Source organism: Peromyscus eremicus, chromosome 1 (genome assembly GCF_949786415.1).
Source record: "Peromyscus eremicus chromosome 1, PerEre_H2_v1, whole genome shotgun sequence".
Classification (NCBI taxonomy): domain Eukaryota; kingdom Metazoa; phylum Chordata; class Mammalia; order Rodentia; family Cricetidae; genus Peromyscus; species Peromyscus eremicus.
The window spans coordinates 86,694,980-86,715,643 of record NC_081416.1 but is presented as its reverse complement, the minus strand read 5'-3'; the positions used below and the strand labels follow the sequence as shown (position 1 = coordinate 86,715,643).

At 45.9% G+C, this 20,664-nt stretch overlaps 1 protein-coding gene across 1 annotated transcript in view; it reads right to left on the bottom strand.

Moving 5' to 3' along the window:
* Positions 1-13,998: 13,998 nt before the first annotated feature.
* The window catches only part of Sox6 (SRY-box transcription factor 6), a 507,780-nt gene continuing 501,114 nt past the window's right edge, over positions 13,999-20,664 (bottom strand). The window contains exon 16 of the mRNA XM_059259600.1: positions 13,999-20,341. Coding sequence (XP_059115583.1) covers positions 20,038-20,341 — 304 coding nt within the window. The 3' untranslated portion in view covers positions 13,999-20,037. The remainder of the gene's footprint in view (positions 20,342-20,664) is intronic.

The window sequence follows — 20,664 nt, the reverse complement described above, 5'->3', positions numbered from 1 at the left end:
TCATTGAGGTAATACATTGGTTTTCTCATTTGTTCTTTCACATATGAATTATATTTATTGCTTCTCAAATAGTAAACCAGGAGGCTGGAGGAGGCTCAGTGGTTAATGGCACTGGCTGCCCTTGCAGAGGACCCAGATTTGATTCCCAGCACCCACGTGACTGCTCACAACCTGAAACTCTAGTTCCAAGGGAGCCAACACCCTCTTTTGACTTTCATGGGCCATTGCATTCACATGGTACAATTGAACTCATGCAAGCACACACAATACATATGAAAAGGAATGAAATTACTGAAGAAATAAAAAGATAGTATATTAAACCAACCTTGAATTCCTAAATAAACCTCCCTTGGTCATGATTTTTCTTTTGATATATTATGGAATTTCATTTGCTAATGTCAAAATTCTTATATCTGTTGTTTGTTTTTTACTCTTTTGAGGGACCCACCACCCATCTCCCAAATAAATCACACACAGAGGTTTATTCTTAATTATGAATGCCTGGCTTGGTATGTTTCTAGCCATCGTTCCTTAACTTTAAATTAGCCTGTCTGTCTTTTGCCTCTGGGCTTTTCCCTTTCTTACTTCTATATATCTTACTTTTGCTCTTACTCCATGGTTTGCTGTGTAGCTGGGTGGCTGGACTCTGGAGTCCTCTTCCTTCTCTGGCTATTTCTTCTTTTTTCCTCCTTCTATTTTATCCTCTCTGCCCACCAGCCCCACCTATTTCTCTCTCCTGCCTCACTATTGGCCATTCAGTTCTTTATCAGGCCATTAGGTGTTTTAGACAGGCAAAGTAACACAGCTTCACAGAGTTAAACAAATGCAACATTTAAAAAAAGGCAACACACCTTAAAATAATATTCTACAACATACATCTGTGCACCAAAGATGCTGCTCAGTTTTTCATTCTTTCCTTTGTCTGTCCATCCCTCCACCCCTCCCTCCCACCCATTCATCCCTCCACCCCTCCCTCCCACCCTTTCATCCCTCCACCCCTCCCTCCCACCCATTCATCCCTCCACTTCTCCCTCCTACCCATTCATCCTTCCACCCCTCCCTCCCACCCATTCATCCCTCCACTTCTCCCTCCTACCCATTCATCCCTCCACCCCTCCCTCCTACCCATTCATCCTTCCACCCCTCCCTCCCACCCTTTCATCCCTCCACTTCTCCCTCCTACCTATTCATCCCTCTGCCCCTTCCTTCCATCCATCCCTCCCACCCATCTACCCCTCCCTCCTACACACCCCTCCATCCCTCCCTCCCACCCATTCATCCCTCCATTCCTCCCTCCCATCCATCCACTCCTCCCTCCCACCCCTTCCATCCATCCATCCCTCCCATCCATCCATCCCTCTAATCCATCCATCCATCCACCCCTCTCATCCATCTATCCACCCCTCCCTCCCACCCATCCCTTCCATCCATCCATCCATCCATCCATCCACCCCTCTAATCCATCCATCTACCCCTCCCATTCCTCCCTCCCATCCACCTATCTTTCCTATCCATCTCCTTCCTTCCTTCCTTCCTTCCTTCCTTCCTCCCTCCCTCCCTCCCTCCTTCCCTCCCTCCCCACCACCCTCCCTTGTGAAGTATCTGTCTGGTTCTAACATCAGAGCAATACTAAAACATCAGAGAAGGAACTAGCTAAGCCTGGCATTGTTTGTTTCCTTAAATATTTGAGTTTACCAAAAACACCTCCAAACCTGGAATTTTCTTTGTGGGAAGAATTTTGACCACAAAACCTCAACTTATTTTAAAAACTAGGAAATTATTCATCTTTTGTACTGCTTTTGAATCTCCTTGCTAATTTTTAAATTGCCCTTCAAATTTATTGGCCAAAGCACAAGGAAATTTTCACAGGGTCCCCTATTATCTGCTGCCCTCTCATTCTGTTGTCCATGGGGTTTGTACTCCTTCTTTTCCTCTAGCTCACTGTCCGCAGAGGTTTATCCATTGTATTGACCTTCTAAAGGAAGCGGCTGATGGTTTCTTTGATTTTCCCATTGCTTTCTGTTTTCTAGCTCATTGATTTCTACTTTTTACTGTTTCCGCCTTCTGCATACTTTGAGCTAAAAGAGACTTCCAAGCACTTGGGTCCACCTTCCTAAGATGACAACTGCATTTGCAAACAGTAACTCTGCTCCCTCCCAACCTGCTCCCTACCCCACCTCCTCCTGGTCCATCAGTCAGTAACTTCCCCAGAGTCAGCCTGCCCTGTCATCTACCCAACAGCCAGTCGTAAAAGCCGATTGCAAATGACATGTTTCTAGGCGAACGTGGCTGTGCTACCACCCTGTCCTCTCCCACTGGGCAGGGGCTGGAATTGCAGACCCTCCCCGGGTCTAATGGGTCAGGCCCCTCCCCTGTGCGGTCCAGACACACCTGCTCAGAGTAGCTTTCCAAACAAGTGTAACTCACATTGTAAGCTACACTTCACACTTCCACACTTCCGATGCCGCCAAGCACTTGAAGTTATTCGTTGCTATCAGGTTCTACTTTTTTATTATCCACCCCCACCCCAAGTCACCATTTCAGCAAGTGGTCTCTTAAAACTGATGTTTGTTCTCCTTGCTAACTCGGGACTCCCACCACCACTGCATCTCTCCCTGAGCAAGCCCGTTGTCAGCTCCTGGCTTGGGCCTGCTGGACACTCAGCCCCCAAGTCCCTTAACCTCCAGCTGTGTCTCCCCAGTCCCCTTTCTGTACCTGATTGTTCTGGTTTTTCCTTCCAGGTTCACTTCTGCTGGGCTCATTCCTTTGCATTCAGAAGGTGAGTCCCTTCTGGAGACCCCAGAGATTGGCCATCCCAAAGGAGCAGGACTATTCCAGCGTGGGCCTCTGCTTGTGTGGATAGCTGGAGGCCTTGATGGGAACGGTTCTTCCAAATGTCCCCTCCTAGCTCTCTGTGTCACATGTTCTCTGGCATCCCAGCAAAGAGACTCAGACTGGATAGCTTCTTGTCCAACAACTCGAAGGAGCCCCATGTCACATTCATACCTAAGGACCCTCACCTCACACTGACACTTCCTAAACGATATGCCTAAATGATATAAAAAATAGAATTAAATTAAAAACAAAGAACACTACCCAGAATAAATTTTTAGGATATTCGTAGTCTATAGACCCAACTGAATTCTCATGGGACAGAACAGGTTCTTAAGGAAGACATTGAAAATATGAACACCTGCTGGAAGAGTCCCTCTGTGTTCATACAGCCCCACTGGGGATCTCTGGGATTAACTATTGGGATCCAGTTTTCCATCAGTGGCTTTTCTCTCTCAGCTTTAATTCAGACTGTTTCATGGATGTGGGGTAGATCCCTGAGCAGAACCCCCTTAAGGCTGTAGAGGTTGTAGCAAGACCTGTTTGAGGTTTCCCAAGCATGCTTTTGTATTTACTGCTTCTTCCTAAATGGCCCCTACAGTTCAAGATAGTCCATGGGGTCCATGATGGCCAATGTGGTACTGCTGGTCTCCTGCTAGTTTATGCCTAGACTCTCAGCAGTTGGGAGCTAGAGGTAGGAGGATCAGGAATTCAAAGTCGTTCTATGCTACATGGTGAATTTGAGGCCAGTTTGGGCTACATGAGACACTGCTCCTCCAAAAAGTCAAATTAAATGAAACAAAAATTCAGTTCTCAGTATTTCTGGCCACATTGCATCAGCACGTGTGGCCAGAGGCTCCTCTGGGCCAGTGCAGGTTTTTTTCTTCTTTTAGAAAGTCTTGCTAGACAGTGTTGCTCTGTCTGGATCATCTCTGATTCACTGTGTGAACATGAAGCTGGCTGTCTCCAAGGCACTATGGGGCTAGCAGCCTCTACCCTGCTTAGTGCTGGGTGGGGCATTGGCCTTCTGCATCTGCTTGGAGAAGAAGCAAACCTGTCTTTGCATTTGATGAACATCTACACTGTGTCAGACCCTCTGCCAGGTGTTTCAAGGAAGAGATGAGGGCTGTGCCCTGGGAAGCTGATGTCCAAGGTGTAAGCAGATCGTGGAAGCTTATTACAGCCCCCTTGGGCTCATCACTCACTGGAAGATGAGCAACAGGGCTTGAGAAAACCATTCAACCTTCTGAGTGATTACTGGGGATTCCTCTGGTAGTCCCAGCCAAGAAGGGAGCTCCAAAAATGAGGAAGAGATGTGCTTGACTAAAGAGCAGAATGTGACCCAAAGGGCTGGATACTGTAGTGAAGTTGATTTATGTATAGGACAGGTCAACTCAACACTTTCCTCACATCCACACAAAACACCATATGGGTCAGCTGCTCAGTAAAAATGCAGACAACTGAACACTGGTTCTAAAACTCCAGTGTGCAAGGACTATAAGTCTGCTATTCTAATTTTCAATTGAATTTCTCTTTGTAGTTCTCATCATGTCTGGATGCTAGGAACTCAGATTAAGGGATTATGGGTAACTCTCTCTAGGGTAATGGATCAGATCTCTTCAGAAAGTTGATCTACTCTGGAATTTGCTTTATGATTTCCCCCCACACCCCACTTGGTTTTTTGAGACAGGGTTTCTCTCTGTAGCCCTAGCTGTCCTGGAACTTGCTCTGTAGACCAGGCTGGTCTCGAACTGGCTGGTCTCGAACTCAGAGATCCATCTGCCTCTGCCTCCTGAGTGCTGGGATTAGAGGCGTGCACCATGACATCCAGCTAATTCTCATGCTTTTAAGCTGCATAGGGTTCAGGTTTTCTATCATAAAGAGCTCATTTACAAGAAGGAAATTGGGACTTTTGAGAATTTGAGTGAATAGATCGCATTCTTGAGAAAGTGAGAATCACCCGGAAGACATGCTAGAACAAGGATTACCGATCCTATCCTCAGATACATACTTACAACCTTGAACTTGAATTTGCAAAAATCCCTAGCTGCTACTATGTAGCCGCTTCATTTTGACAGGTTCAGCCTCTACTCAATCGACCCAGAATCACTCTGTTGTCAGTAAGTGGCAAAGTGCAGTCTGAAATCTGTCCTCTTTGATTCCAAGCTCTGAACTCTCTCTACCCCTTTATATTGGTAGACAGTCTGACAAGGCACTTTAGTAGGAGAATACTGTCATGACTACTTCTTGTCAACTTGACACAAACTTAGACATACTTGGGACAAGAATCTCAGCTGAGGAGCTGCCTCCTTCAGCTCGGCCTATGGGCATGTCCATGGGGGCCTTGTCTTGATTGCTGATTGATGCAGAAAGGCCCAGTGTACTGGTGGCAGTGCCATCCCTGGGCGGGTGGGCTTGGATTGTATAAGAAAGATAGCTGAGCAAGCCAGGGGAAGCAAGCCAGTAAGCTCCTCCTTGGCCTCCGCTTCAGTTCCTGCCTCCAAGTTCCTGTCTTGAGTTTCTGCCCTGACTTCCCTCAGCAATGGAGTGTAACCTGGGAGATTGAATAAACCCTTTTCTCCTCACTTCGGTTTTGGTTAGTGTTTTATCATAACAACAGAAAACTAAACTAGATCAGATTCTATGCCTTTGTTTTATTGACAACCCGAAAAAACGGCTTTATAGAGGGCTAGGGGTAGAGGGCTTGGGTAAGTCGTTTGTAGCTGCCCTTGTTTGAGGACTATGCCTTTAAACTGCCCGTCATGTTCCCTGTCTGGCTGTCTTTTACCCACAAAGACCTCTGCCTCTTTCTACACACAGTGCTTCATTATGTGGGCCACTTCATTACATGAACAAGGTGGAATGAAATTTCATATGTCCACGTGGAGCTGCACTAGGCAATATTTTCATGTTCCTTCCAGTCACCGTGTGAAAGTCATAACCTCGCCACCACGTCATTTCTTAGAAATTCACACCTAATACTGTATGCATAATGCTAAAACCAAAGAAACTTACTTCACACACCCCTATCCCTGCACCCTTCCCTCAAAAGACCAACTACCGCTGTAGAGAATGCTAAATGCATAGGAAACTCTGAAAGACTGAAGATTCTTAACATAAAACTGATCTGTGTCTCCAAAGCTAAGAAGGCTGGGGACCTGGGTGATCTGTTTGGGCCAAGTTGTTGGTGTGTGTGTGTGTGTGGGGTGGGTGATGTGCCTTTCACCCCTGAATAACTTAGTTTAAAAATTAGGTTTTGCTTTACTCTGTAGATTGAGAAAGAGAACAGGAGAACACTAGTGGAGAAAGACCAGGAGGAAGGGGCGAGAACACACTTAGCAAACTCAAAGCCATGAGAAAGTAAGGTCGTCTGGAGGCCTGGAATTACCCACATGTGGGTAGCATCCTGGCGGATTTCAGTCCACTTACGTGGTGGAATGTAAGCCCATGAGAGCTTGGGCTGTGTTTATTTAAGTCCAGTAAACATTTACTGCGCTAAAGAGGAGGCTGGTCCTGTGCTAAGTGCTGGGGACCTGGAGATGAAGTGAGCACTTCCCCGTGTGCAAATGATGGCTGGGGATTTAGGTCAGACACTGGTGTGCGGAGGTGGCCTCAAACCCACAGAGATCTTCAGCAAGGACATGATTACAGTTACCGTTTGGGGAAGGCCATTTTAGCCAGAGGCCATTGTTATCAGCCAGAGGACATGTGTTATTGTTTCTCTGTCACTGTGATAAAATAGTATGACTAAGGAAACTTACAAAAGAAGAATGTGTCTACTAGGGCTTACCATCCCAAAGGGATAAGAGTCCATCAAGGTGGGAAGGTACGGCAGCGAAACAGGCACAGCGGCTGGAGTCGGGAGCCGAGACTCATATTATCAGTCCCAAGCAAGGAGCAGAGACAACAAATTTGAAGTAGAGCAAAGCTTTTATCTCAGAGCCTGCCCCCCCCCCCCCCCCGTGATGTACTTGCTTCAGCAGGGCCAGCCACCTAAACCTCCTCAATCGGCACCAGCAACTGGGCACTAAGTCTTCAAAGGCCCAAGAGTATGGGGGACACTTCCCACTGAAAGCAGCAAAGATGGAGCGCTGCACTCGGATGCAAAAGTCCAGGCAGAGGTACTACCACATGTTCAGGAAAGAACTCTTGAAGTCTGGAGATCCTGCAGAGCTATCAGGAAAGCAGGCGAGTTGGGGAAGGCCAGGGAGGCTAGGCTGTATGAGCCTCAGGTTCAGATGACTGAGCATTGACATCAACTTATTCAGAGGACAGCAGCTTAATCAGCTACTTCCAAAACTGATTCAATTAGTCATCCTCAAACTCATTACCAGCCTTGGGAGATTTCAGGTAGTTACCTCTGCTTGGTAGGGAAGGATTTAAACATCCTATGTGATTCTCAAACACTGCCTTGGCTGACAACAGTTCATCTGAGGCTTCTCTAGAGGTGGAGCCAGCTTAGTTCAAGTGAGCCATGGGACTTTCTACCGTTCCCCAGAATTGTGCCTCCCCGTCCTGTGTATTTTGGTGTGTGGCCTGATTTCTCCCAGACCTGGCCCATTTCAGAATCTTCAGACCCATTCACTTACCATACTTTGAAGACCAAGAGGGAGAGGGATTTTGTGTATCCTGGGGAGACACTGGAGCCAGGGGCTGGCCCATTACCCACAGTGCTAGAGATGTGCTGTACCTGCAGCTCTGAGACAGATATGTCAGGTACCTTTGGGTTGCTGTGGCCAAAATATTTGAAAGAAGCAGCTGTCTGAGGCAGTTGAGCAGTTGGTCCCCAGTTGGTGGTGCTGTTTGGGGAAGTCTAAGAGGTATGGTCTTGCTGGGGGAAGGATGTCACTGCGGATGGGCTTTGAAAGTTTAAGGCCTGGTCCTACCTATCCTTAGTTATCTCTCTCAGGTTTGTGACCGAAATTCAAAGTGATTTTTCAGCATCAGTACTTGCTGCCATGATGGACTCTTCTCCCTCTGGATCTCTAAGTCTCAATAAACCCTTTTCACTCTAGGTTGCCTTGGTCATGGTGGTTTTCACAGCAACCTAACTCATACACATGCTCTAGATGCAGATTTTAAGCTTCCCTCCAGAATGGGGCCTGTGGAAGCAAGCCCAAGCTCTAAAGGAATCATTTTTATATAAGAACTATCAAGGTCTAATTCTGTGAACTTTAGTCTCAGACTTAGCAGCAGGGGCTCTAGAACCATCCTTGCATTGCTATTCAGAATCAGGCATGTGTCCAAGCCCTCTACTGCTGGCTTAGTGAGATGAGCTCGCTCTCAAATCTGTGTCTGCTCCCTCAAGAGAAGACAGGAATGTGGGAGACAGCTAGCGCTGTGTGACAACTATCATGAGCCACACTGAAGACCAGCTGCTGCCCGAGACTGCACAGGTGACGTCAGCATCAAGCTGCCAACTACGCAGGTGATCCATGCTCACACGTCCGTGCTCACACGTCCATGCTCACACGTCCACGCTCACACGTCTGTGTTCACACGTCCGTGCTCACACGTCCACGCTCACACGTCCGTGCTCACACGTCCACGCTCACACGTCCGTGCTCACACGTCCATGCTCACACAGGATCATAGGGCCATTTCTGGGTCTCTTGAAAAGAATCCTGGAGACTCCACCTGCTGTTCACAAAGCCCTGCCTGTGCAAGGCACCAGGGACATCTAGTCCCTTCCTCTGGGCACCAGCTTTCATCTACTCAGTGCATATGATGATGAGTGGGGCTGCTTCTGTCCCTTCCTTTCCTGGGCCATGGTGACCGGCTCTGCCACAGTCCTGTGATGAAAGCCAGTCCAAGGAGACCAAATTCCAGAAAATATGGAATTCCAGAAAGTCTGTACTGGAGAAAAAAAAGATTTTCCTGCTGTTGAGCTCAAAGCTGAGTTTCTATAAGTCTGGAACCAGGGAACACTGCCCCATGGGAAGAGAATTCTGAGAACATGCTCTCCTCAGTGGCAGCGAGAGATGGAGACAGCGTCTCCAGGTGGCTTTGTTGGATATCTGTATATGTGTATATGTGTGTGTATGTGTGTGTATATAGGTATGAGGGTATGTGTATGTATGTGTGGCATATATGTGTGTTATATGTGCATATATCTATATATGTATGTTTGTATGTATATATGTTTATATATGCTTGTCTGTGTACATGTATGTATAAATATGTATATTTGTGTGTACGTATACATGTATGTATGTATGCATGCATATGTGTGTGTTTATGTGTAGGTATGTGTGCATGTGTATGTGTATACATGTATGTGTGTGTGTTTGTGTTTGTGTGTATGTGTCTGTTTCAGTTATAAGTCACTGATTCTATTTTGCTCTTTAAACCATTTAAGCTGGTTTCCAGTCACTTGTAGTCAACAACTGACAACCCAAATATAAGTGATATTTGACTTCACCAATATTTTATGGTGTTTGTGTTCTTTTGTTTCTGAGGTCTCGGGTGCTTTAACTCTGAACCAAGCACTCCACAGATGGCCAATCAGAGGACTGACTGCAATTTACAAGTCTAATTGTTCAGATCTTAATATTGCAGAAATCAATCAATCCATCGGTCATCAATCAACCTTCAGCTTTGTCTAGCAAGTCCTCCCTTTAGTCTGTCAGCATTTAGGAGCTGAACCGACACACACAGGGTTCCATTTAAGCTCCAAGCAGCCTATTAAAATTTGCGAAGTTAATTTCAGCTCCAAGTTTTGATGGACCCATTTACCTCTTCTATTCGTCATTTCCCCAGATTTTCTTGTTTAAATTAACTGGACTTTTGCCACCTCTTGCAACAGAGTTGCAAAAATAGAGAGCCCCAGATATCACACTCAGTTTGGCAGGCATTTGAAATTCAACAGCCCGCAAGCCGATTCAGTTTCTGGGCTGTATTTATAGCCGCAGATTTATCCCCCTTGGTGCGTCTTATCTGACACAGTTTAAGGTCCAAAGCCACTATGTTTTCCACAGCATTGTCCAGGGCAGGCGTGCTTGGCCCATACCCCCCAGCACGGCCACAACCTGCCTTCCTGTGTTATAAACGCAGTCCTGGTTACCTCTGCATGTGGGGACTCCGAGGTGCTAGGGCCTAGGCATAGGGAACGGTGACTGTGTGGGGATTTACTTACTTCTCCAGTGGCCCAAGTCCAGGCATTCAGCAGGTGTTATTCTTTTCAACATTCACAAACAAGTATCTTTCCCAAGAGAATTAACTTCTGTAAGATGGACAATAACTGCACGTGGTTTTATGAGGGTCTTTATCCAAATATAGAATATGATTACTTTTTGCAATTAAATGCATTCTAATTTTCCTGCGAGCCATGATAGCAGGATAGTGTATCATGACTGAACAGCTGGCTTATTCTTGGCTCAGGATTCTGACTGTTCTTGGGTGATCATACAATCTTTTGGATGTTGTTTCTCTGTCTTAATTTTTCCACCTGTCTGTGTAATCCATTAATAATGACATCAGTACTTCTTTAATTTCCAGAGTACCTGCATTCATCACTGGTTGGGTTAGAAAGAATCTCAACTCACCATTTCCTATGATACTATGATACGATGTACATCTTCCTATCTCATCGTTTACAAAGAGAGTACTGAGAGGTTACAAAAATTAACATATACTGTTACTTTAAATAGAACTACAAATAAGATTCAAAGAGACGAATGCAGTAGTAACCATCTTGCTTGAATGTGCATGACAATGTTGATTAGCCTACCAGCCTCGATCCAAGACCAGAAACTCTGAAGATTTTGTTCAGATTGACAGTTTTCCTCAACCTAACCTTTTAAGTATAGTTGATGATACAGGTCTTTTAAGGATGGCTAGAACACAGCACTAGTATTTTCTGAGCCAGAAAACTGTTAAATTATTTTTTATGACTCTGTGGCTTCTCTGCTGATTATTGCTGGTTTAAGGCATCTTTTGTTGTCGTGCTGACAGAAACATCAATACGGGCACTGTGTGGTCATTGGTATTTTGCTGAGTGACATTACTCTCCTTGATGGGCTTGTATCGAAATGAATATTCGTCAAATTCTATTGCAAATCCTCCAGGGAACTCACCCTAATATGCACACTGGCATAGACTGGTTTGAACATTTCTTTAAGTATCTGGACTGAGAGGGAGCCCAAATCCCTTCTCAGCAAGGCTGTAACTGTAATGCCTGTTACTCACGTTTGTTTGCGAGTGTTTGGTGCTTCATGAGCTACTTGCTTCCGGCTGTAATCTTCTGGGATCCTTGGGGCCTGGGGATTACATGCTGGCTTTGGCAGGGTTGGACCACAGCTCAATTTAAGACATTGATGTCAGTTTCAGCCATTGGTGTCAACATTGGCCCCATGCAAGGCCCTGTGGAGATAAGCTGTAGTTGGGTGTGGAGTACCAGGGTCAGAGGAAACAGGTGCCTAGGGTAGCACTCTTATGCTTGCCAGAGTGTCACAGCAATATCCAGACCCTACCATAACTCCCCCAACAGAGGTGAAGTTGGTTTCCTCTACTCTCAAACTGTGCGAGAATCCTGACGTGCAGTTTGGGTTATAAAAGAAGACACAGTTTGGGTTATAAAAGGGACACTTGGCCTGTCCCTTCTTCTCTCACATGCTGCTCACTCTTAACATACACCACCACCATGTTGTAAGGCAAATACGGCCAACTCTGGCCTGGGTGTGGGAGCAGTTAGACAGGAGCGAGCACAGGAGGAGGACAACTGGAGGGAGTGTCTGTGATAATTGGTCTTGTTGACTTGACTGCATTCGGAACCACCTAGAAGACTCATTTCTGGTGAATTGAGTTTCCAGAGATGTTTGCCAGGAGGGAAGGCCCACCCTAAGTGTAGGTATCCCCATTTGATGGGCTAGGGGTCCTAAACTGAATAAAGGGAGAAAGCTGAACACCAGCATTCATTCTCTGTTGCTTCCTGACTATGGATTTGATGTGACTGGTTGGCTGTCGAGCTCCTGCAGACACCTTCTCCACCATGAGGGCTTGAACCCTCAAACTGTGAACCAAGATAAAGCCTTCCTCCCTTAAGAGACTTTTGTCAAGAATTAGTCAGATCTGTGGGGGGAAGTAATACAATGTCTAAAAAGGTAGGAGTAATTAAAAAACAAAACAGGTGAAGAAACTCTGAAAGTACTGGAAGAGTCAGAGGTAGCCTGTCCAAAGAAAGAGTCACACTCTGATTGGCCAGAAACCCTACAAATGGACTTGACTTCTACAAATTTGAGTCTCATCCTCAGAAACATATGGAATAACAAAGGTCACAACTTGGGAACTGAGGCACATATGTCCCTTCCAAGTGTTGTGTGTGAGTCCAGAAACTGGGGCCTGGGGAAGCCCCCAGAAACCAGTGACAAAGGCAAGTGGGAATTTCCCAGAGAAGGGGGAGATTTCCCTCAGAAGAAGGGAAACTGCATGGCCCAAGAGGAGTGTGAGAGATGCAGAAAGGAATTGTGGGTACATTAGACCTGGGGAAGGTGAGGCTGTGAGCACGTGGAGGCTTGGCTGTCAAGGGAGGAAGTGAGTCTGAACTGCTCATCATGAACAGCCAAAGACTACAGGCAAGCATGGGAAGGCAGGCCTGGGCTTGTGAAGCCCAGTGACCGAGGATGGCCTGGGAGAGAGTGCAGCTTGGAAGAGGGAGAGAAGGCCTCTGATAGGCCTTTTCCTTTACCTGGTTCAGCAGGTGGCAGCTCCAACAGTCTCTCTGGCCCAGTCAGACTTTCACCCAGCAGAGGAGGCTGGGAGTCTCCTGGTCAGGCTCTTTTTGCTGGCCCACTGCCGTGCACCTTACACCTGCCATCTATCTCCACGCCGCTCCCACCACCAGCTCCCCCACACTGAGGACTAGAGGCGAAGATCCCATTTGACAGAAGGGAACACTGACTCAGCTGGCAGAGCTAGGCTCCCGTGATTCCAAAGTCCGTTCTTTAATGCCCAGCTTGTTTAAGATGTTCAAAACCTATGGACGCCGGGCGGTGGTGGCGCACGCCTTTAATCCCAGCACTTGGGAGGCAGAGCCAGGCGGATCTCTGTGAGTTCAAGGCCAGCCTGGGCTACCAAGTGAGTCCCAGGAAAGGCGCAAAGCTACACAGAGAAACCCTGTCTTGAAAAACCAAAAAAAAAAAAAACAAAAAAACAAAAACAAAAAAAACAAAAAACCTATGGACAGCTAGGAGTGGTGGTATACCAGTGCAATCCCAGCACTCGGGGATTCAAGGCTAGCCTTGGCTACATAGTAAGTTCCAGGTCACTTTGGCCTAGTGAGACCCTAGACAGAGCAAACAAAGAGACAAACAACAACTCATAAAAGCTGCAAATAAAACAGCAAAAGCCTTTGGGGCTGGAGGGAGGCCTGGTGATGCAAGGTTCTAGATTGAAATCAGCTTGTGTCAACTTGCTTCAGATAAAGTCCCACAAATTCTTGGCTTCTCCCTAAAGAGGACATTCTATAGGAAATACCAAGAAAAGAAGTCACCCCACCCTCGTCACTCTGGCCTGGCCTAGCTTTGCTTTGACAAGTCTACTTTAAGGGGACCCCACCCACTTTGTCCCCTCAGACTCTGAGCCCCATTGAATTGATCTGCAAACACCTTAAGAGCCACCATTGCTGGGAGCAGAAGCTCCCTCTGCAGGGACTGGACTGTGGAAGGAGCTGGGAGCTTCCTGCAGGAGCCAGAAGTCATGGAGAGGCATCTGGTCAGCACTCCCATGCTATGCTTGGAAAGGCTGGGTGGAGGAGGAGAGAGGTGAGGGGGCTGGGGGGGAGGAGGAGGAGGTGCTGGGTGGGGGAGGGGCTGATACTGAGGGTCTTCACATTTATTCCAGATCATTCACTCTCAAAAAGAAGCCAGGAGAGGTAGTGACCTTCCCTCTCATCTTTGAAGAATCCACGTCTGCTCCTGCCTCTTCTCAAAATCCACAAACACTTCTTGCTGCAGCAATGTGTGGCCATGAGAAGCAGGCTTGTCTTGCTGGGTGAAGGGCTGGGAAACTCTCAAGCCAGCCTCCCTCCACCTTGCAGTGGGTTCAGGCAGACACCACCATAGGAAGCTTGGGACCTCCAGGCTCTGGCAGCAGGTGTCTGTAAGTTTGGGACTTGCTGTGCTCTGTGGAGGAAGGGTTTGGGGGCATAGACTAAGCCAAACACAGATGTCATAAAACAAAATTTATCTTTAATTGGTAAGTGTCAACAGCAGTACAAAAGATGGAGTGATGACAGCTAGTTCAGGGTAGAGGACAGTCTTGAGGTAAATGAGCATAAATAGGCAGTTCCTATAGACACTCCCCCGTGGGCCTGAGCCCCATCGTGGCATATACATTATCACCCAAGGATGGCATGTCTAACACATATCAGGAAAGCACCTTGTGCAAAGAGGGGAAAGTAGCTCAGGTGCCAACATATTCCAGGATAGACAAAGACGGCACGCCTTTCTCTCTCATCTTTTCCCTTAACGGTGAGGCAGAGCAGGAAAGCCCTGGAGAAGTTCCACTGGAGGGTGTTCCATGCTGAGGTTGTCTCATGCCAATACTGTCCAACAAGATCCAAGAGGTCTGTGTATGCGACAAAGCTAAGGGCCGTGATCCACTCCTTTCGATTCCAATTTCCCATCTCTTTAAGTCCTTAGCAAACTTCTTTTTTTCACTATCCAGAGGAGAGTGTGCGAAAGCTGTGATGGTAACCCTTCAGGTCATTTAAAAACTTTACACTGGACTGTACAAGATTTTTTTTTGATAAACTATTTACATTTTCAGACTTTCAAACATATTCAAAGCAGCAATAGACACTAGTTTTTTAATGCTTGTTTGTTTTTTTCTAATTGCCCAAAATAGTTACCAGCCATGGGCCAAGTAGGTACCTGTGGTATTCATAGAATTTCAATAAAGAAAATCTGCACTTAAAATTTGCTGGAGGGTGTGCTGAATATCCCTAGAGTCTAAAGGGTCACACCCACAGTGTTGCTATGGGAACCAATGCACAGTACCTTGACAACAGAGTTGGAGTTGTCCGGACAGCCCTACACAAGCTTTACACTTCAAAACAGCAGCCAGCATGTCAGTCCAGCATGTCAGTGAGTTGTGCTGATTAAATTAACATAGAATACAATCTCACAATATATATCACAAACAAATTACAATGTAGGCAAAGAAAAGAGTTACAGTAAGGTAAGTTATGCAGTAACAGCTTAGAGGCTTGTATAGGGTAATTCAAAATTGTACGTGGCAAGTACAAGAATGAGCCAGAACAAGCCCTAAACATCCTGATGTCTACAAGCTGGAGGACACAATGAAGATCGCGTTAGAGAGCTAGCTAGCAAGTGAGTGAGCGAGCGAGCGCACATATGACGAAGGAAGGAAGACAGTGGAGGGTACTCACCAGCAGACCTGCAATGTGCAGCAATGATGAGGGTATTTGCACATTCCCCAGACTCCAAGGGTGCCCACACTGAAGCCCTGCTCTATGCCTGCACTTCCGTGGAACTAAGACACCAGCAAGGAACATCACCTACCGCCTGCCTCCAACTCCTTTGTCAATAGAAGGGAATCTGCAGGAAGCCTTACTTTTTCAGCCCTTCCCCAGTCACTCCATCTCTGCCCTCGAGCATCCCCAGTGCCAGGTTATAAGCGTTTGGAAATGATGGGATGGGGACAAAAAAGAACTTTGCTTACATACCATGATTTTCAATCTATTTTTGATGTGCAGAGCCCTGATCAAGAGTATGTGGCATCAGAAACAATGTGATTGGCAGGAGGAATAGCTGCTTACGAAGAAGCCGTGTCAGGGGTAGAGGACCTAAAAAAATGCAGTGCAAGTGAGACCGGTAAGGTCAACACTGTCATTCTACTTTCAGAATGAGCTCAAGTGCCAGCCCAGCCCTTGGAGGAAATGTGGACAGCAGGCAAGGCTTTCTTAGGTAAGAGGCAGACCCCGCCATCATGTCAGTCTGTTCCTCTAGACACGTCTCTTTGCAGTTGTTGGCACTTGGTACAGGACTTCTATGGCTCAAAACGATGAAGGAATTCTCGTTTCTTTTCCCTAAGGAACTGGTAAAGTCAACTTACTGAAAATGAATGATGAGAGAAGAGCAACCTCCTGGGTGGCATCAGTGTGGCCAGGCCATGTTTCAACTGAGGAAGGTGCTCATCCCTAATTGCTGAGCTCCAGGCTCAGGAGGTTGTGTACTGGAGATACAGCCTGGCTTTACTGCAGCCTGGTTTCAGCTCTAGAGGGATCGATGACCCCTTCTTTAGCACTCCGGGCTCCCATAGGGCTAATGGCCAGAGGAGGCCAGCATTTGACAAGCAGAATAGCTCTGCAAGCCCACACCTGAATTTAGAACATGGCCTGGGAGTCTGTGTCAGGCCTTGGCGAAGGAATTCAGGCCCAGGACAGGCTAGAAGGTATCAAATACCAAATGAGGCAAACCCGAAAGGCTGAGAGAGTGTTTGTGAAAACAACAACATGGCCTGGAATTTGCCAGTGAGGAAGAGAAATTGCCAACCAGGCTTCACATGTCCATGGAAGGACCTTCTCTCTCTCTGTCCCCTTAGTCCTTCCTCTCTTCCTTCCTTCCTATTCCATAGAGGTCATTCATTAATAAGAGGACTGTCTAACAACAGCACTATTTCCAGTTGACAAAGAAAAGCCTGATCCTATGAGTTCTTTCATGGAGACGAACTTGGGTTTTGATTTAAAGCTAGTGTAAAAGAGGGAATGGTGCAGGAAGATGACTTCGGAACCCCCTTGACTGGTACCGTGAGGTCAATACTAATCTTATCAGCAGATCTTTACCTCTAAAACAAAACTCCTGCTTCTTGCCATTACAGGGCCACAGAACTATCTGGGGAGATGGATCTGGATTCACAAGCTAACTGACTTTCTCTTCGCTCTGCTGGAAACTGAGTGTGTGCAACTCCTCAGCTTTCTATAAGGAAAGAGGGAGGAGTCTGAGGTGGGGGACCAGTGGGTTCTGGACCACATGAGAACAGGTAGGGGTCCTGCTGTCTTGGCTGAGGATGAACACTGCCTCACTGGAGCTGATAACTCTCTGTCCACACTAAATGTGACTGGTCAGCTTTTAGTGTGGAGCAACACATATGGATAGAGAACAGAAAGAAGACACATAACTTATATGTCACTAGGAATTCATGAACCAAAAATAAATTCTATTTCTATGTTATATTTACACAATTAGAAAACTCTAAAAATGAGATGGTGAAGTCATAAAAACTTTGTTTAAGCCCCACTGATGTAAGTGATCTCTGTGATTGTCATTCTCCATTCCCATGGATATTTAGAGCCAAATGTGGCTAATAAATAGAATAAACTGTGTATGCACAAAATTTAGATTAGAATACAGCATCACTGTCTGAAACCAATGAGAGGCATTCACACTGATCATTCCCAGACAGCCTTTGTGTTTGAGAACATGGCTAGAAGTTCCTGGACCCAGTGCCGAGGCAGAGCTGGAGCTAACAAGAAGTTCCTACACACGTGTATTTTACATAAATAAATGAAATAACAAGACATAAAAATGACTCAGATCCGGCAACTGTGAGGCAAGCCCACACGAGTCGAAACAGATGACTTTTGTTCATGTAGTTTCCATACCAGTTTCACATTAGTCAGTGATAAAAATACCATTTATATCCAGTGCTTGTAACACTTACGAAACCAGCATCTGTGAGTGTGTGTGGTTTTTTTGTTTGTTTGTTTTTCTTTCTTCCTTTCTTCCTTTCTTTTTCTTTTTCTTTTTTTTTTTTTTTACTACAAGCAAATCAAGTTTCAATCTTAAAGAACAGTCCTTTGTTCTCCACCAGCCCAGAATATTATTTTGGCATGGTCATAAAAACAAACAAAATTAACTACTATGCTAAATGTTTGCCTTTGTGCAAAATTAATTTACATACAATACAACACTAGCCATATAACGCTCTACCTATGCAGCACAATTTAAAAAAACAAAACGAAACGAAAACGAACATACCAGTGAGAGCAGAAGCCAAAGAAGAGGGAGAAACATGAGGAGGAGTGGAGGAGGAGACAGAGTCCAGGAAATCAGTAAGACATAATAAATACTCATTTTGTTTTTGAAAAGTGACCTCCTCCTCATCTGAAATCAATGTACAAGAACAAAGTTCCAATCCCCAAATCAATATTAAGAACAAACATTCCTATCAGTACCTTAAACAGCTTCTGGAGAGCACTCACAGGTAATGACACAGCTGGTCATCTCTTGGCTAGACCTGTTTATTGCTATTAGGCATGGCCTGGAGCACTCTTGAAATAAATATGAAGTTCTACTACTTTTTCTCAAGTGACAAAATGGCTCGGAAAAAATGTGATGGAGCTGTTCTTTGCCCTGATGCTCAGATTCTGGGCTGTCCTGTTCACTGATTTGCTCCCACTGAGGGGCTCTGGGTAAGGATCCCTGTAAGCAACCAGGCCTGGGTTCAGGAAGGTTAAAGTTACAACATAGTAGAACTGCTTGTAGTTAGGAGATGGGAGAGGGAGCCTCAATACATCCAGCCCAGCGGCATGTCTCCAGAGCTCCCCTTGAGTGACAAGAGCAGATCACTCCATTTACAAGCAGCCACTGAGAAATAAAGTCTGCCAGAGGAGCTCGTGGGCTGCCCCAGAAGCTATCTGTCCTACTGGCTAGCAGCACCCTCATACTTCACCTCCCTGTGGTTTCCTTTTACCCTTGTCTTTGCGTTGAGGCTTTTAACATCCTGGAAATTTTGCAAAGATCTCCATGGATGTGCTAGCCGGGACCAGGTTGCTCAGTAAAGGTGACAGCATGCCAGCTCCACTATAGACCCCTAGTGTGGCCTATGGCCCTTGGGCTTCAGAGTGGCTGCCAGAGGCTCCTTGATTGGCAGTGACCACTGCTGACCTTCACTGCTGAATGGAACTCAGGTTCTACTGTTTGCTGAGAACTGATGAGGGAGAAACTGAGGTCACAGTGACTCACAGGGGCATACATGTTTCCATGTAAGACTCCTTGACCCAGATGCACAAGCCTGCAGCCAGATATACACTCATCTTTAAGAACAACAATATTTACTAGAATCACTTCAGAATGTTTCCAGGGCTCTGGGGACATGAGATTGCTATGTACATCTTTTGTATCCAGCAGGAAAAGTAGGTGAAAGGGCAAGGAGGGCAAAAAGAAAAATTATTAAATTAATGCCACCAATAATTTTTAAAATAAATAGTAAGTGGACCCTTGACATTCTGGAATGAATAAATTATTTAAGAGAACAATGTGTTAAGATTGAATGTCAGGGTGAAAGGCAAGGGGAGAATGGATGTAGTGAAAGGTGGTCTCAGGCAGGGGAGACCACCGTGTCGGTGTCTGGTGTGGTGATCACTCTGGTGCATGTCATCCCACGCCACACACTGATGGCACGTCAAGAGGCAAACACAATTGGGGTCACGCACTGTGGCAGCCTTGCTCATTCCTTACAATATCTTGTCTCCAGATTCCTGAGTACTTCACCATTTTCTGGAAAAAAAAAATGTGGTTTGCTATTTTATTTTAAGATGCCAAAGATTGTCTAAGACTTTGCAGTGTCTCCTGTAAGACTTTCAAAATAGTCAAGATTCAAAAGTTATGAAAAAAGGTTTGGCACATTCAAAGTTGAATTCTACACATGGAAAAAAAAAATGGAATTCCGAGGCCTTTTGAACATGTTCTATACGCAGCCGCACACGCCGTGGACTTGTCCGGTTTCACAATATGAAATCCTCAGTTGTTTTCTAAAGTAATTCAGAATAAAAACACATTCACAACCTGTAGCCGGCACAGCATACCTGAGTGAGAATGTTTAACCCCATCTAAAACAGTAACTTAAACCCTTTGTCAACATCCCAAAGAAAAATAGTAAGACAGAAATGTAAGACTTGAAAGACGGCGATGGGCGGAGATAAGTTTCCAAGTCCCGGTGTCTCATATTTAATACGTCTTCACCTAAATAAACAACAACAGTAACGGTAACGACAAAAACTCAAGTTTATGAAAACTCAGGAAAACGTAATTTTCTGTCTCACACGTTACGAAGCGATTAAGACCACTCTGCTGATGTACGGTGGAGCCACAAATGCATGCGGGCTCTTTAAGAACTTGGTTGTTGTTGTTGGGGAAAGGGAGTGAAATGTCAGAGTGTTTTAATTCAGCAAACAAAAGCTCCTCAGTTGGCACTGACAGGCTCTGGGGCCTCATTTTCACTGCTATAGTCTGATTTGGGATCATCTTCGTAGTCGTCATAGGCTTCCATTTCATCCTCTCCATTAATCATGTCGTTCCCAGCCAGGCTTGCGCCGTCCATCTTCATACCATACGTGCTCTGGATGACAGGGAGGCTGGGCTCTGGGCTGGCAGAGGTGCTAGAGCAGTCAGATGTCATCTGAGGTGATGGTGTGGTCGTTGCCATAGTAATAGCACCAGGATACACAACACCTGTTCCTGTGGTGATGGGAATCTGAGGCTGTTGCCTGTATAGATTCAGAAACAAAAATGAAAGAGAGGGGAGATCTCTATAGGTTCTCACATGAGACCCAGGACTTCCTAACCCACATTTTCCAAACCAAGCCCTCTGTAACATGTTAAGTGTCCAGAAGTGACAAGAACGTTCCTTGGAAGAATCCCTGGACTGTCCCTGATGCTGTGGCTGGTGGTTAAATAATACAACGCAGCAATTTGCTGACAGTTTCACAACATAAAGGCAGAACTTTCAACTTGGCAAATATCACTGAGCTCAGATCACACTTGGCATTGGGTCGGGCACAAATGCTGCAGTGAAGACCACAACGGCTCA